The 14,303-nt window shown below is 44.6% G+C and overlaps 1 protein-coding gene across 3 annotated transcripts in view; it reads left to right on the forward strand.

Annotated features, from left to right (window-relative positions):
* Positions 1-14,303, forward strand: part of LOC115203027 (neuroplastin) — a 36,660-nt gene that overhangs the window by 13,480 nt on the left and 8,877 nt on the right. For all 3 annotated transcript variants that reach the window (XM_029767302.1, XM_029767301.1, XM_029767303.1), the window contains 4 exons: positions 6,385-6,559; positions 7,114-7,208; positions 10,941-11,074; positions 13,490-13,763. In XM_029767302.1, coding sequence (XP_029623162.1) covers positions 6,385-6,559; positions 7,114-7,208; positions 10,941-11,074; positions 13,490-13,763 — 678 coding nt within the window. The remainder of the gene's footprint in view (positions 1-6,384; positions 6,560-7,113; positions 7,209-10,940; positions 11,075-13,489; positions 13,764-14,303) is intronic.

The following is a 14,303-nucleotide window of genomic DNA, read 5'->3' on the forward strand; positions in this document are numbered from 1 at the left end:
CAATTTTATGGGCTTTCCTCTGACACTGCCTATTATTAACCTATTAGGTCCTGGATGGCAGGAAGTTTGGCTCCAGTGATGTACTGGGCTGTACGCACTACCCTCTGTAGCGCCTTACGGTCAGATGCAGAGCAGTTGCCATACCAGGCGGTGATGCAACTGGTCAGGATGCTCTCGATGGTGCAGCTGTAGAACCTTTTGAGGATCTGGGGACCCATGCCAAATATTTTCAGTCTCCTGAAGAGGAAAAGGTTTTGCCGTGCCCTCTTCACGACTGTCTGGACCATGATAGTTTGTTGATGTAGACACCAAGGAACTTGAAACTCTCGACCCACTCCACTACAGCCCCGTTGATGTTAAATGGGGGCCTGTTCGGCCCGCCTTTTCCTATAGTCCACGATCAGCTCCTTTGTCTTGCTCACATTGAGGGAGAGGTTGTTGTCCTGGCACCACACTGCCAGTTCTCTGACCTCCTTCCTATAGGCCGTCTTATCGTTGTCGGTGATCAGGCCTACCACTGTTGTGTCGTCAGCAAACTTAATGATGATGTTGGAGTCATGTTTGGCCTCGCAGTCAAGGGTGAACAGGAAGTACCGGAGGGGAATAAGTCCACACCCCTGAGGGGCCCTAGTGTTAAGGATCAGCGTAGCAGATGTGTTGTTGCCTACCCTTACCACCTGGGGGCGGCCCGTCAAGAAGTCCAGGATCCAGTTGCAGAGAAAGGTGTTTAGTCCCAGTGTCCTTAAATTAGTGATGAGCTTTGTATGAGAATTGGAGTGGGTCTAGGGTGTCCGGGAGGATGCTGTTGATGTGAGCCTTTCAAAGCACTTCATGGATTCCCGACGTGAGTGATACGGGGAGGTAATCATTTAGGTAGATTACCTTCGCTTCCTTGAGCACAGGGACTATGGTGGTCTGCTTGAAACATGTAGGTATTACAGACTTGGTCAGGGAGAGGTTGAAAATGTCAGTGAAGTCACTTGACAGTTGGTCCGCGCATGCTTTGAGTACACGTCCTGGTATTCCGTCTGGCCCATCAGACCTGTTTAAAGGTTTTGTTCACATCGGCTACCGAGAGCGTTATCACACAGTCATTCAGAACAGATGGTGCTCTCGTGCATGCTTCAGTGTTGCTTGCCTTGAAGCGAGCATAAAAGGCATTTAGCTCGTCTGGTAGGCTCGCACCACTGGGCAGCTCGTGTCTGGGTTTCCCTTTGTAGTCCATAATAGTTTTCAAGCCCTGCCACATCCGACGAGCATCAGAGCCGGTGTAGTAGGATTCAATCTTAATCCTGTATTGACGCTTTGCCTGTTTGATGGTTCGTCTGAGGGCATAGCGGGATTTCTTCTAAGTGTCCGGATTAGTCTCTCACTCCTTGAAAGCGGCAGCTCTAGCCTTTAGCTCGATGCGGATGTTGCCTGTAATCCATGGCTTCTGGTTGGGATATGTACGTACGGTCACTGTGGGGACGACGTCGTCGATGCACTTATTGATGAAGTGGACGACTGAGGTGGCATACTCCTCAATGCCATTGGATGAATCCCAAAACATATTCCAGTTTGTGCTAGCAAAACAGTCCTGTAGTGTAGCATCCGCGTCATCTGACCACTTCCGTATTGAGCGAGTCACTGGTACTTCCTGCTTTAGGTTTTGCTTGTAAGCAGGAATCAGGAGGATAGAAATATGGTCAGATTTGACAAATGGAGGGCGGGGGAGAGCTTTGTATGCATCTCTGTGTGTGGAGTACAGGTGGTCTAGGATTTTTTTCCCTCTGGTTGTATATGTGACATACAGGTACAAATTTGGTAAAACTGATTTAAGTTTGCCTGCATTAAAGTCCCCGGCCACTAGGAGCGCCGCTTCTGGGTGAGCATTTTCTTGTTTGTTTATGGCCTTATAGAGTTGGTTGAGAGCGGTCTTAGTGCCAGCTTCGTTCTGTGGTGGTAAATAGAAGGCTACGAATAATATAGATGAGAACTCTCTTGGTAGATAGTGTGGTCTACAGCTTATCATAAGGTACTCTACCTCAGGCAAGCAATACCGAGAGTTTTTTAATATTAGACATTGTGCACCAGCTGTTATTGACAAATAGACACACACCCCTACCCCTCGTCTTACCAGACGTAGCTTATCTGTTCTGCCGGTGCATGGAAAACCCCCCCAGGTCTATATAATCTGTATCATCGTTCAACCACGTCTCGGTGAAACATAAGATAGAGTTTTTAATGTCCCGTTGGTAGGATAATCTTAATCATAGGTCATCAATTTTATTTTCCAATGATTGCACTTTAGCAAGAAGAATGGATGGCAGTGGGAGTTTACTCTCTTGCCTGCGGATTCTCAGAAGGCAGCCCGATCTGCGACCCCTTTTCCTGCGTCTTTTCTTCAAGCAAATGACGGGGATCTGGGCCTGTTCCAGTGAAAGCAGAATATCCTTCTTGTCAGACTCATTAAAGGAAAAAGGTTTCTTCCAGTCCGCGGTGAGTAATCACTGTTCTGATGTCCAGAAGTTATTTTCGGTCATAAGAGACGGTAGCAGCAACATTATGTACAAAGTAAGTTCAAAAATAAGTTACTAAAAACACAAAAAAACTAACAAAATAGCACAATTGGTTGGGAGAATGTAAAATGTCAGCCATGTTCTTCGGCGCCATCTTCTATCTTGACACAATTCTCAGAATTCTGTAGATTTCCTGCTTCTCCCAAAGCCCTGAGCATTTTGTTGTAGATCACCACAAACCCAGAAACCTCCCCAGTCTCTGTCCAAATACTCCCTCTTTCCTCCCACACCAACCTCTCATTCTCCACATACAGCCCATCCTGGCCGTTCTGGCCCTCTCCTCTGTCTCATGTGTCCTCCTCCGACAGTTGTCCTGTTTCTTTCCCTATTCTCAAAAAAAATCCTAATTTCACCCATTTATTTCTGTATTTCTTTTGTGATTTGTGTTTTTCTGTTGCATTGCGTGGGTTGTTTTATTTACTTCAAAGCCCGGTGTAATTCTGCCCTCTCTGCACCATGTACTCTAGGCATCGCTGCGCTTTGAAGTTGTGCCGCTTATTTTAGTGGGGAAGGGGTAGATGGGACGTAAGAAGACAGGAGGGAGCTGTCCAGGTGTAAAGCGTGCCCTTGTTTTAAACTCATGACTCACCCTAATCCAATAATGGACAGAACACAGTGACTTTCTTAAATGTATTTTTTCCTTTCTAGATTTGAGAGAGCTGGTTTCATTGCTGCAGCAGACAGTCTCTCTCTGGACTCGCCTGTGTACTGTATGACCTTGTACCTTCTTAGCCATTATTAAGTGTTTGAGCATGAATCAGTAATGACATTATATCCTCTCCCCTCTCTGCTGTATTGCATACACACATTCAAACACACTGAATGTCAACTGGACCCTTTAAATGAGCGGATGGTCCAGTGAGTGCCCAGCCCATTGGAGCACAGAGAGATGTGGAATGCTGTTAGTCACAGCCATGCAGCCAGAAACTCTCAGAGGTTTACTACAGGAGTCAGCTCCTTCCTCTCCTGAGCATTAGCTACTGAACTGTCTGTAGTACAGTGTTTACCGTGCTGTTGGACTACTATCTGACTGCAAGGGCTGCATGTGCACACTCTCCTAATCTCACACCCATTATATTTCACTCCGCCAGCTGGCTTGAGACGTGTACAGTCGGCCTACAGTAGATATGAGTTTACTGGTGGTAGAAATGTTTCCATCATCAAACTAACATGAAATTGGTCAATTCAATGTTTTCTTATTTAAAAAGACACATTCATTCCAAAAGAATCTGTATGTGTTGTAATAATTGAGTCAGACCTTTTGTCATCCAATATATTCTGTCATTACTGAGTGTCAACGTTCTTGTTATAGACATGTAATAATATGAGTATATAACATGTATATAACAGGCTATACACACTGAACCAAAGGAGATGATAACGTATAGTTCTTCGGGAATGTTTTCAAATATGTGCTTGTATTGTTTTAACCGCTTAATTTGTGATTGGAATGAATCTCAAGGTCTATGCATAACGTCAAGGCTGTTTTAAAAAAAATTAATATTGTTACTACATTTGTAATAAACTCCTTAACTTAGGTAACAATTGAATCAACAGTGTATTTAATTGCACTAAATGAACTCATCTATACAGGCCTCAGTGTGATTTGGTTTAGATCCCCTCCCAACCTGTGTTGTGTTCTAGCTGATAGCAGCTCTGTTGAATGCGGGGGAGGGGGGTTTGGCTCAACATACCAATCAAGTGGGCAAACATCCTCCTTCTGTCAGCAAGAAATAGACATTACTGGCACAATCCACTAGGACTGTATGCAGGTCATAATGGAATAAAATGTACTACACTGTTATGAGTGGGTAACAGTGTCAATGTAATGATGCTTTTACAATCCTAGACACAGAGGTGGCCACGTGGGTCAGTGCCTGTGTGCTCTGCATGACATCACTGATTCATTCTCTTTTTGAGCAGGTGTCCTACAACTGACCTTCTTCTGAGCTGAGGAAACCTCCCATGGAAAACAATGTGCTTTTAATGCCTAATGCAAATTTCTTGAATGAACTATTTCTGTGTAGTCTGTGTATATTCCCAGGATGCCACACTATGTGGGATGAGAGGCCTGTATAGGGGTTCTGAAGCAGAGAGAGAGGAGGGGAGAGAGAGAGAGAGAGAGAGAGGGAGAGGGAGCAATAGAGGGAGAGATAGAGAGGGAGAGAGCCATAGTGAGAGAGAGAGAGAGGAGGGGAGAGAGAGAGAGAGAGGGAGAGGGAGCAATAGAGGGAGAGATAGAGAGGGAGAGAGCCATAGTGAGAGAGAGAGAGAGAGAGGGAGGGAGGGAGGGGGAGAGAGAGCAATAGAGGGAGAGAGAGCAATAGAGGGAGAGAAAGAGAGCGAGAGATAGGGAGAGAGCAATAGAGTGAGAGAGAGAGAGGGAGGGGAGAGAGAGCAATAGAGTGACAGAGAGAGGGGAAAAGAAAGAGAAGGAGAGCAATAGAGAGAGATTTCCCTCTAGCTATTGGGTATAGAGAACTGCAGGAGTAGGTGCTGCCATGAATGCTAATATAAGTCACTAGCCAGGGCCCAGAGACTTCCCCTCCCCTCCTCTCCTCTACTAGGAGGTTTGTAGTAGCAGCCAATAGTAAGATTATTATGCTCCTCCCCCTTCTCCTCCCTCCTCTAGACCGGGGTTGCGTGGTTGCCAAGGCTGGCCCACCGTGGGGGAGGGAGGAAGTGAGGGGAGCTTCCTCACTACCCAAGGCTGCCTGCCTGCGCTCTCTGATGACATATCCTGCTTGAGTCTCCCTCTATGTCCTTGAGAAATGGACCCTTGGGTTGGTTGCTCTGTTAACAAATACACTAAATGATCATACTAGTAAAGAGCTAGTGGTTGTTATAGTGTACTGCAGCAGTAGTCAAGCTGTTGTTCAGCTCATTTTTGATTGCCACTATCATATACTTTGTCCTCTTCTGTTTAGCTATTGATTTTTTCTTCCACCCGATAGGTTTGCTGAAGATTATACCTTATTCACTTCCTTGTTTTGGACAGCAGTTATTTGGAAGTCAGTCATTGGACTGAAAACATGTATGTTGTTCAAATTTCCTTTATACATTCAACCTCATATTTGTATAATCTCATGATAATTTCAAGGTTACATCACTCTTTTCGTATCCAAGTGCCTTCCTGAATCAATTTGTACTGTTTAAAGAACCTTGTTGCTGTCAATATCAAATTGAATGCTACTGTATGAATTAGGCATAATGATAATACAGTTAGGTTCAGGAAGTTATAAAGAGCCAGTGGTTCCAAACCAAAGATGCTTTGGTGCTGGTCATCACCTTAAAGATCATTACTTCCACGACTCCAGGTAGTCTAGCGGGTAAGCGTGTTGGGCCAGTAACACAAATCCCTAAAACGACTTGTTGAAAAATCTGTTTGTGCCTTATTTGCACCTGTAAGTTGATCTGGATAAGAGCGGCTGCTAAAATGTAAATATAGTGTCATTATGATTATCTATCATCTCAAAATGGGTGCCGGAACAACAGAGGTACTAGGTCTGAGACTATTCATCATTTTACTTTTACAGACTTCATTTTGTGAGAATATTTTAAGTTCGTTTTTTTTAAGTCCATCTATTGTACGGTAACAACAGAACCAAAGACAGATACAGGGTTTAGTGTTGCAAGTATTTTGCTGCCGCTCCATGTTGTGTTTATCTTTATGTATGTGTGTTGTCTTCTGTTCCAGCCCCAACTCCCACGCACGTCTCCCACTCAGTCTGTGTGTGGGGGATAGTCAGTACAGTTACAGTTCTGCTATAGTGTAGAGCCCCAGTTCAATGATAAGGGGTTGCTATCGCTCTGTGTGTTTCAGAGCCCAAGATCAATGCGTCAGATCAGATCATCCTACCCTCGGAGACCAAAGGGCCCCCTGTCACCCTGCAGTGTAACCTGACCAACGCCCACGAAGGGCAACAAGAGAGCTTCTGGATGAAGAATGGAGTGGAGATCGCAGACACACGGAACGAGCAGAAGCACACAGAGTACATGTGAGTCCTTACTTATTCTGTAGTTCTCTTACTAGAGCATTCAACAAAGCCTTTCTAATTGTCACACAGACTATCAACACTAAGACCAATCACCCTGAGATGCAAATAAGAGCCATGTTGACAAGTCCTTTAGTGAAAACAGTTGTTGGACATCGCCATCCCTCGCAGGGCATAGCCATCAGAGCAGCCTCTGAGCTTAGAGCAGAGCAACCAGCCCCTGTACTGCACAACACCCCCATAGACGTCTCCCAGACTCTCCCCAGCCAGGCGCGGACGGCTACATGAGGAGACCGCTGGGCAGCTCCTTTTCTGTCACATTACATCTCAGTACTCTACTAAAGGCTGACCCCAGAACAGACAACCCCGTGCTAACCTCTCCTCTCTCTCCTGGCTGCCTAAAACACAGCACAGTGCTAACAATGAACGCTAAGGACTTCCACACAACATGCATCATTGGGTGATGCATCATTGGATGATGCATCATTGGGTGATGTACAGTGATAGACAACAGAATTAGAGAAAATGTTAAACTGATATTTTGTGGTTTGTTGCAGAATCAAAAAACCAAGGTCAGACGACGCAGGGGAGTACATGTGTGTTTACACGTTTGAAATGGCTCCCAACGCCAACGCCACTATTGAGGTAAAAGGTAAGACTCTCCGACCACCTGATCTCACTCACGGTATAAACAAATGACAGATACTCTGTTGATTTTTATAATGAATCAATACTGTCACTTTCATTTGACCCTCTGCCATACCTAAGAGAGAGAGATACAGTTCTCCTATGAGGGATCTGATGGATAACACAATCTAGAGCTACTTCCTGTGAACAGATCCCCTTCCAGTGACAGACGTTGAGATGTTGGTCTGGTGATGTGTTGTGGTGTTGACAGGCTGGCCTCTGGAGGCTGCTGTCACTCAGAGAGGACAGGGCAGGACCGGCCAGCTGAAGGGAGGGACAGAGTCATGTATTCTCTGCTCTCTCTGTACACTCGATTCACACAGACACGCCTTCCTTCAGCCTACTGTCTCCTCTGTAGACACTGGTCTAACAGTGATTTACTTGATTTATTTTTATTAGCCAGATTATTATTACGATTATCAGTCATTTTGCAACAGTTACCACATATAATTGGCGCAGGACCAAGGGTTTCGTATTTGTGTCATATTTGTTATATTTAAGGGTAACCATGACGATAATTAGTGATAATGTGTCAAATAATGTGGCTTATTCTGTACCGTATATGTTGGATAACATCGTTTCACATTTGAAAGCACATATTCAGAATTGTTAGGATCGTTCATTGACGTGAAAGACGCTTATAGAAAAACTAAAACCATAGCGATAGACGTTGACAGCTCACCCTTCAAGTGGAATAAGGGATTTTACTCTGGGTGAGAAAGGACTTGCAAAACCCTGTTCTAGAGAAGCTTGCCTACACGTACAGTGTTAAGCCAATTTGCTGTGACATTGCTATGGTTGTGCATAGTGAGCTTGCCATTGACTGTTATGCCTGCCGTGGCTGTATTAAGCGCTAGCTGCCTGCGTGGTAGGTTGGTTGCGTAACGTGTGTGATGACCGTGTTTGCTCTGCAGCTCTGCTGCTCCCTCCAGCCTGAGAGATGACAGGCCTCATCTCCAATCAAACCTCAGCGTCCTGACTCTAGGGCCGTGTGAAGGGAGGGAGGGAGGCAGGCAGGCAGGGAGGGAGGCTTGCTGCCCCTGGCTGTTAGAGCCTGTATAAACACACCGTTTCCTGGACATACAAACACCATGGCAGCACTGCCTCTCAACATTATGTTTACTATCTGGGAGTATTAACTGAATTGTCGATAGACGCTGTTAGTCGTATTTGGGATGCTAATGTCTTGGTTTGGAGGAAGCATGGACACGACAATCGTTTTTGAGATAGATTTAGATACATTTGCAGGCTTTCCTGTTAATTGTTACAGTTAAGGACCGATTGAGGAATAGACTCAATAAAAGCTACAGAGAATGATCATTCTACGCAGAAATACATGATAGTTGTGACCAACTGCATCGGATTAGTCTTGCCCTGCCTTATACAAGGGCACTGAGTCCCATACCATTAAACCCATACTCAGTCGTACCACCAGGTCCCATACATTTGTATTTATTTATTTATTTCACCTTTATTTAACCTGGCAGGCAAGTTGAGAACAAGTTCTCATTTACAATTGCGACCTGGCCAAGATAAAGCAAAGCAGTTCGACAACATACAACAACACAGAGTTACACATGGAGTAAAACAATATACAATCAATGATGCAGTAGAAAAAAATAAGACTATATACAATGTGAGCAAATGATGTGAGATAAGGGAGGTAAAGGCAAAAAATGCCATGGTGGCAAAGTAAATAAAGTATAGCAAGAAAAACACTGGAATGGTAGATTTGTAGTTTGAAGAACTAAGCATGGTAGAGGGGCCGAGCCTGTGTGCTCTATGCTCCTGGCAGCTGCGCTCCCCCCAGCTCCCTCCGGCTGCAGTGTCCTTGGCGCTCCCATCTCTCCAGCTCTCAGCTCAGAGCAAGGCAACAGATGGAGGCTTGTGTGATGGTGGTGTGGGATTAAGGTTCAGAATCCGCTCCCAGCCATTTGTAATGGCAGGACTTTGTTATCCACGATGATACAGTAAGCTGCTGTCCTGAGCATGCATATTTTGCACATCCCAATTATCCTTCGTATTTTTATATATACAATTGTTGTGTGCTATCTACGCATTTTTTAAAGAGATATTTCCACATGCCCTGTTGATTGAATCAAATCAATGATGAATTTTGCAGATCTAGATTTCTTTCAAATTCCTATTTTTTGTCAAACGCACAGTACAGGCCTACAGGATAATGTGTCATATAATTCTTTATACCATTACATTGTTGAATACTTGTTTCTGATTGGCTTGAAGGGCATTCTAGAGCATGCATTATTTCTATATAAAGTACAGTATATTTGTACGGTAGAATTCAATGGCTAGAGTTCTTCCATGTTCTATGTTTGAGCTGCTTTTGAAAGCAAAAGTCCAATTGAAAACATTATTGGCATCGTTTAACTCGATTTTCATAATAGTAAGCTACCACTGATGGTTTGGTTAGTAAACTTGCTAGCTGTTTCAGTGGATGTTGAACACATTTCTACCTGCAAATTAACACATTTTTAGCAGTAAATGTATTAGATTATAGCCATGGTATGCAAGAGATAATCAACTCGGGGCTCTATGCATTCTCTGGAAAATAATGCAACTTCGTTAGTTCCACTCCACACGATCATCACATTTGAGCTCAAATGCTCTTTAAATTCAGTGGAGAGATGGGAGGTATCAAAAACAGTAAATAGAAATCGGACTGCCTAATCGCCTCTTCCAGATAAAGAAAGACCACCAGAAGTTGTCTCTATATATTTCTGACACACAGGCAGACAGACACATCCACACAGCAGCACTGTAAATCAGTAATCACACAAGCTGCTGGGGGTGTTAAATGGAAGATTTCTGCCTGTTTTGGCACCCCTCAGAGGGCAGTCAGTCTCCATGCTGTCAGTCAGTCACAGTGGAAGTGAGCTGGGGATAACGAAGACAGAGATAAACGTGGCCCCTCCCCCACTAGCCAGAGAGCACGTGTGCACCATAGTTACAGTAGGAAGGATGATGTCACTTTGAGCTCAAGCCACTGCTGCTCAATCATCCTCCATGACAACGGCCGCCGCCGCGCTGCAGAAGACGCTGCAGCACCAGGCCAGCCTCTCCCCTGATCCTGCTTAATTGCATGGAAGGAATTACCGTAATTTCAAGGATAAGCAAAAGACTGTGGCAGTTGTCTCCCGGCTCCAGAGCCGAGTTAAACAGAGGATTCTGTCTGAAAACCCAGGGTGTCGCTGGGTTGGAGAATCTCACCTTTGAGAAAGTCGCAGTCATTTTTTGACTATGAACTGAAACTCTGCAAGATATGTAGGCCTACACCTTCAAAGGACATACCTGGAAGTAAGCCACAGCAAACCATGAGCTCTACCTTTTAAAGAAACTTGGCAATTGAATAAAACAGCTAAATGTGTCCCTGCCTCGATCACTGTGGTGATAAAGCACTGATTCCAGTGTAAGTCCATCTCCAGGAAAGTCAGTGCCTCACAGCTAAATCACGGAACAATTCCCCAAATCCTTTCTTAATTTACCATCACTTTCATGTACACCTTAATGTTAGTTACCATAATCAAAATGGGTCCCGACAGACTTGACTATATCATCTGACGTCTTATTATTTAGAGAAGCCGATGAGGAACACCTTTGACACAAACATAGAACGTCTTGCATAAAATGTTTGAATTTTTATTCAAATGCATTTCACTCCCTTTTCCCCTTGTTTTAGCGGCACCTGAGATCACGGGCCATAAGCGCAGTGACAATAAGAACGAGGGACAGAGTGCTCTGTTGTACTGTAAGTCTGTGGGCTACCCCTTTCCCGTGTGGACGTGGCGTAAACTGGATGGCTCAAACTACATGGTACGTGTCCCTCTTACTTGGCTCTATATAACTCATGCTAGATCAGGGGTTCCCAAACTTTCTTAGCCCACGATCCCAACCATGTGAAAATAATTATGTAATTAACAGCCAATGTTTACTTTTTTATTTGGGGCTTTGGCAGTCAATTGAAAAACATTCTAACAGTAGTTCTGATTGTCTTCTCAACTCACCATCACATACTTTTAATGTGGGGCTATGACAATCAATTGCAAATTAGTCTGACATAATGTATCTTATCTCAGCACCACTAATGAGATGGGTGTGCTTGATGAATGTTGTGTCGGAGCTTCTCAAAGTCAGGGGGCGTGGTCGACAGGGTGCACCTCATCTCTGCTGTCACATCCAACCTGGATCGATATTTGGTTTTAATGCAGATGAGAGCACTGATGGTGCTTTCAAATCAACTGGGAACTCTGAAAAATACGAGGTCAAATCATGACGTCAGTGATCTTCAGGTCGGAAAGTTGTAGCTCAAGAAAGAGGCCCGAGTTCGATGACCGTTCAAAATTATTTTTCCCAGTCGGAGCTCGGTACTGAACAAAAATATAAATGCAACATGTAAAGTGTTGGTCCCATGTTTCATGAGCTGAAATAAAAGACCCAAGAAAATGTCCATACGCACAAAAAGCGTATTTCTCTCAAATGCAGAGATAATCAGGTGTGGCATATCAATACACAGGTGCACCTTGTGCTGGGGACAATAAAAGGCCACTCTAAAATGTGCAGTTTTGTCACACAACATGCCACAGATGTCTCATGGGAGCGTACAATTGGCATACTGATGTACAGTGACAGTGTTGCTTCCGTCCTTCTCCTCACCCCTACCTGGGCTTGAACCAGGGACCCTGTGCACACATCAACAACAGTCACCCTTGAAGCCCCGTTACCTATCGCACCACAAAAGTCACAGCCCTAGCAGAGCAAGGGAAACAACTACTTCAAGTCTCAGAGCGAGTGAAACGCTATTAGCGCACACCCCACTAACTAGCTAGCCATTTCACACCGGTTACACTGACTGCAGGAATGTCCACCAGAGCTGTTGCCAGAGAATTTAATGTTCATTTCTCTACCAAAACCTGCCTCCAATGTCGTTTTACAGAATTTGGCAGTACGTCCAACCGGCCTCACAACCGCATACCACATGTAACCATGCCAACCCAGGACCTCCACATCCAGCTTCTTCACCTGTGGGGTCTTCTGGAGACCAGCCCCCCAGACAGCTGATGAAACTGAGGAGTATTTCTGTCTGTAATAAAGCCCTTTTGTGGGGAAAAACGTATTCTGATTGGCTGGGCCTGGCTCCCCAGTGGGTGGGCCTATGCCCAGCCATAGCTGCACCCCTGCCCAGTCATGTGAAATCCATAGATTCAATTGACCGATTTCCTTATATGAACTGTAACTCAGTCAAATTGTTGAAATTGTTGCATGTTGTGTTTATGTTTGTTCAGTATAGTTTACAATCAAAGTTACCTGCTGCATTATATCTCAGAGTTCTGTTCTAAGCTCTTTTGCCGCCAGTTGCTCTCAGTGTATCATACAATGCATCCATATGGCAGAGGGAGACACATTCATAACTAGAGTGCAGAGGCCTGCCCTCCGTCCCGCCATAGATGGAGCCCCATCTGTGCAAAAGCCCACCATTCAATCCCATGGAATCTGTTTTTCGTCAATATAGCCATGCAGCACACTGAACATCCTCTGTGCTGTTTCATGCTCGGAAATCGTGAGACAGAACAATATGTCCTTGTGAATAGCATCCCCGGACGTGTATAGCGAACAAAACTCATGCATGGCCATCTTGGCCCTCACAGCTAGCGTCCATTTAGAGAGCATTAGCTGGGGAGTTTGAGTTGTCCAGTCAGTATTCTCTTAATGGCTAGCAAAAGCATAAATTCTTTAGCAGTGTTATCTGACAAAGGTATTGATGTGAGTTTCTGTGCCTCTGCCTCCCCACACATTGTTTTCACCATATCAATTGCGGCCAGTAATATCAAAGTCTCTGCAATAGTGTGTGGTTTCATAGCATAGCGGGCCTAGTCATTCACCGTGGGAATGATTCAAGTGCAACGGTCAAGTGCAGCCTTTTCCCATGATCTAAGGGGGCTCTCTGGTTGAATTTTAGATTAGAATCGTTTTCATTTAGATTAAGGTTAACTACATTACAATGATTTTTAGATACAAAGATGATATTATAATATACATATATTTTTTGGTACATTTTGTTTCAGGATTTTTTTATTCTCCCATGACCCCATTTTCATATCAGGTGACCCCGCATGGACCCTAGTTTGGGAACCGCTGTGTTAAACTACTGTGATCACTGTCTGGAATGTGATCGTAACATTGTCTGTAACATAGAAATAATTTATATGCTAATTTACCCTCCTCCTCTAGGAAATCGACAACTCCTCTGGCCGCTTCTTCATCACCAACAAAGACAACTACACAGAGCTGAACATCGTCAACCTGAACCGCACCTCGGACCCTGGTGAATACCAGTGCAACGCTACCAACCACATTGGCACCAAGTCCATGTCGTCCATCCTGCGGGTGCGCAGCCACCTGGCACCCCTCTGGCCCTTCCTGGGGGTGCTAGCGGAGATCATCATCCTGGTGGTCATCATCGTAGTGTATGAAAAACGCAAGAGGCCAGACGATGTGTTGGACGGTAAGACAACATTAAATTTAGTATCTCTTTGGAGAGACAGACAACCTCTCGCCATGTTGTCATCGTCAGGCCTGGTTGATTATTATACTGGCAGCGTTACTGGATGCTGTCATTGAAATGACTGGACAGTATGTAAAAGGGTTCTCGATTTCACCTGAAAGAGAGCAACATGCTAACAGCGGCAGGGAATTATGTACTGATTCAAGCAGTGCTTGTGGCCATGGGGTAAAATCAGGGAGGAAGAGGGAATTATGACCCAGGAAATAGGCTGCTACTACTGGAACAATACAAAAGACATTCTCACTCCAGTTAAACAATGATTCAATTATGGGGCTGCACTCGGCTAGAAGTTCAACAGCCATCAAGAACCAATTCAAACAGGGTTCCTCTACCATCACCACACACATTTATTACACTGTTACCAAGTGAACATGTTGCGGAGGCTATAAACACGGCGCTGAATATTCATGACGCTGACTCTGCTGTGTTAGCAGTAGCAGCAGAGACCCACTGTGAATAATTGACCTCTGTTGGGGGACA

This window comes from Salmo trutta, chromosome 12 (assembly GCF_901001165.1).
Source record: "Salmo trutta chromosome 12, fSalTru1.1, whole genome shotgun sequence".
NCBI lineage: Eukaryota > Metazoa > Chordata > Actinopteri > Salmoniformes > Salmonidae > Salmo > Salmo trutta.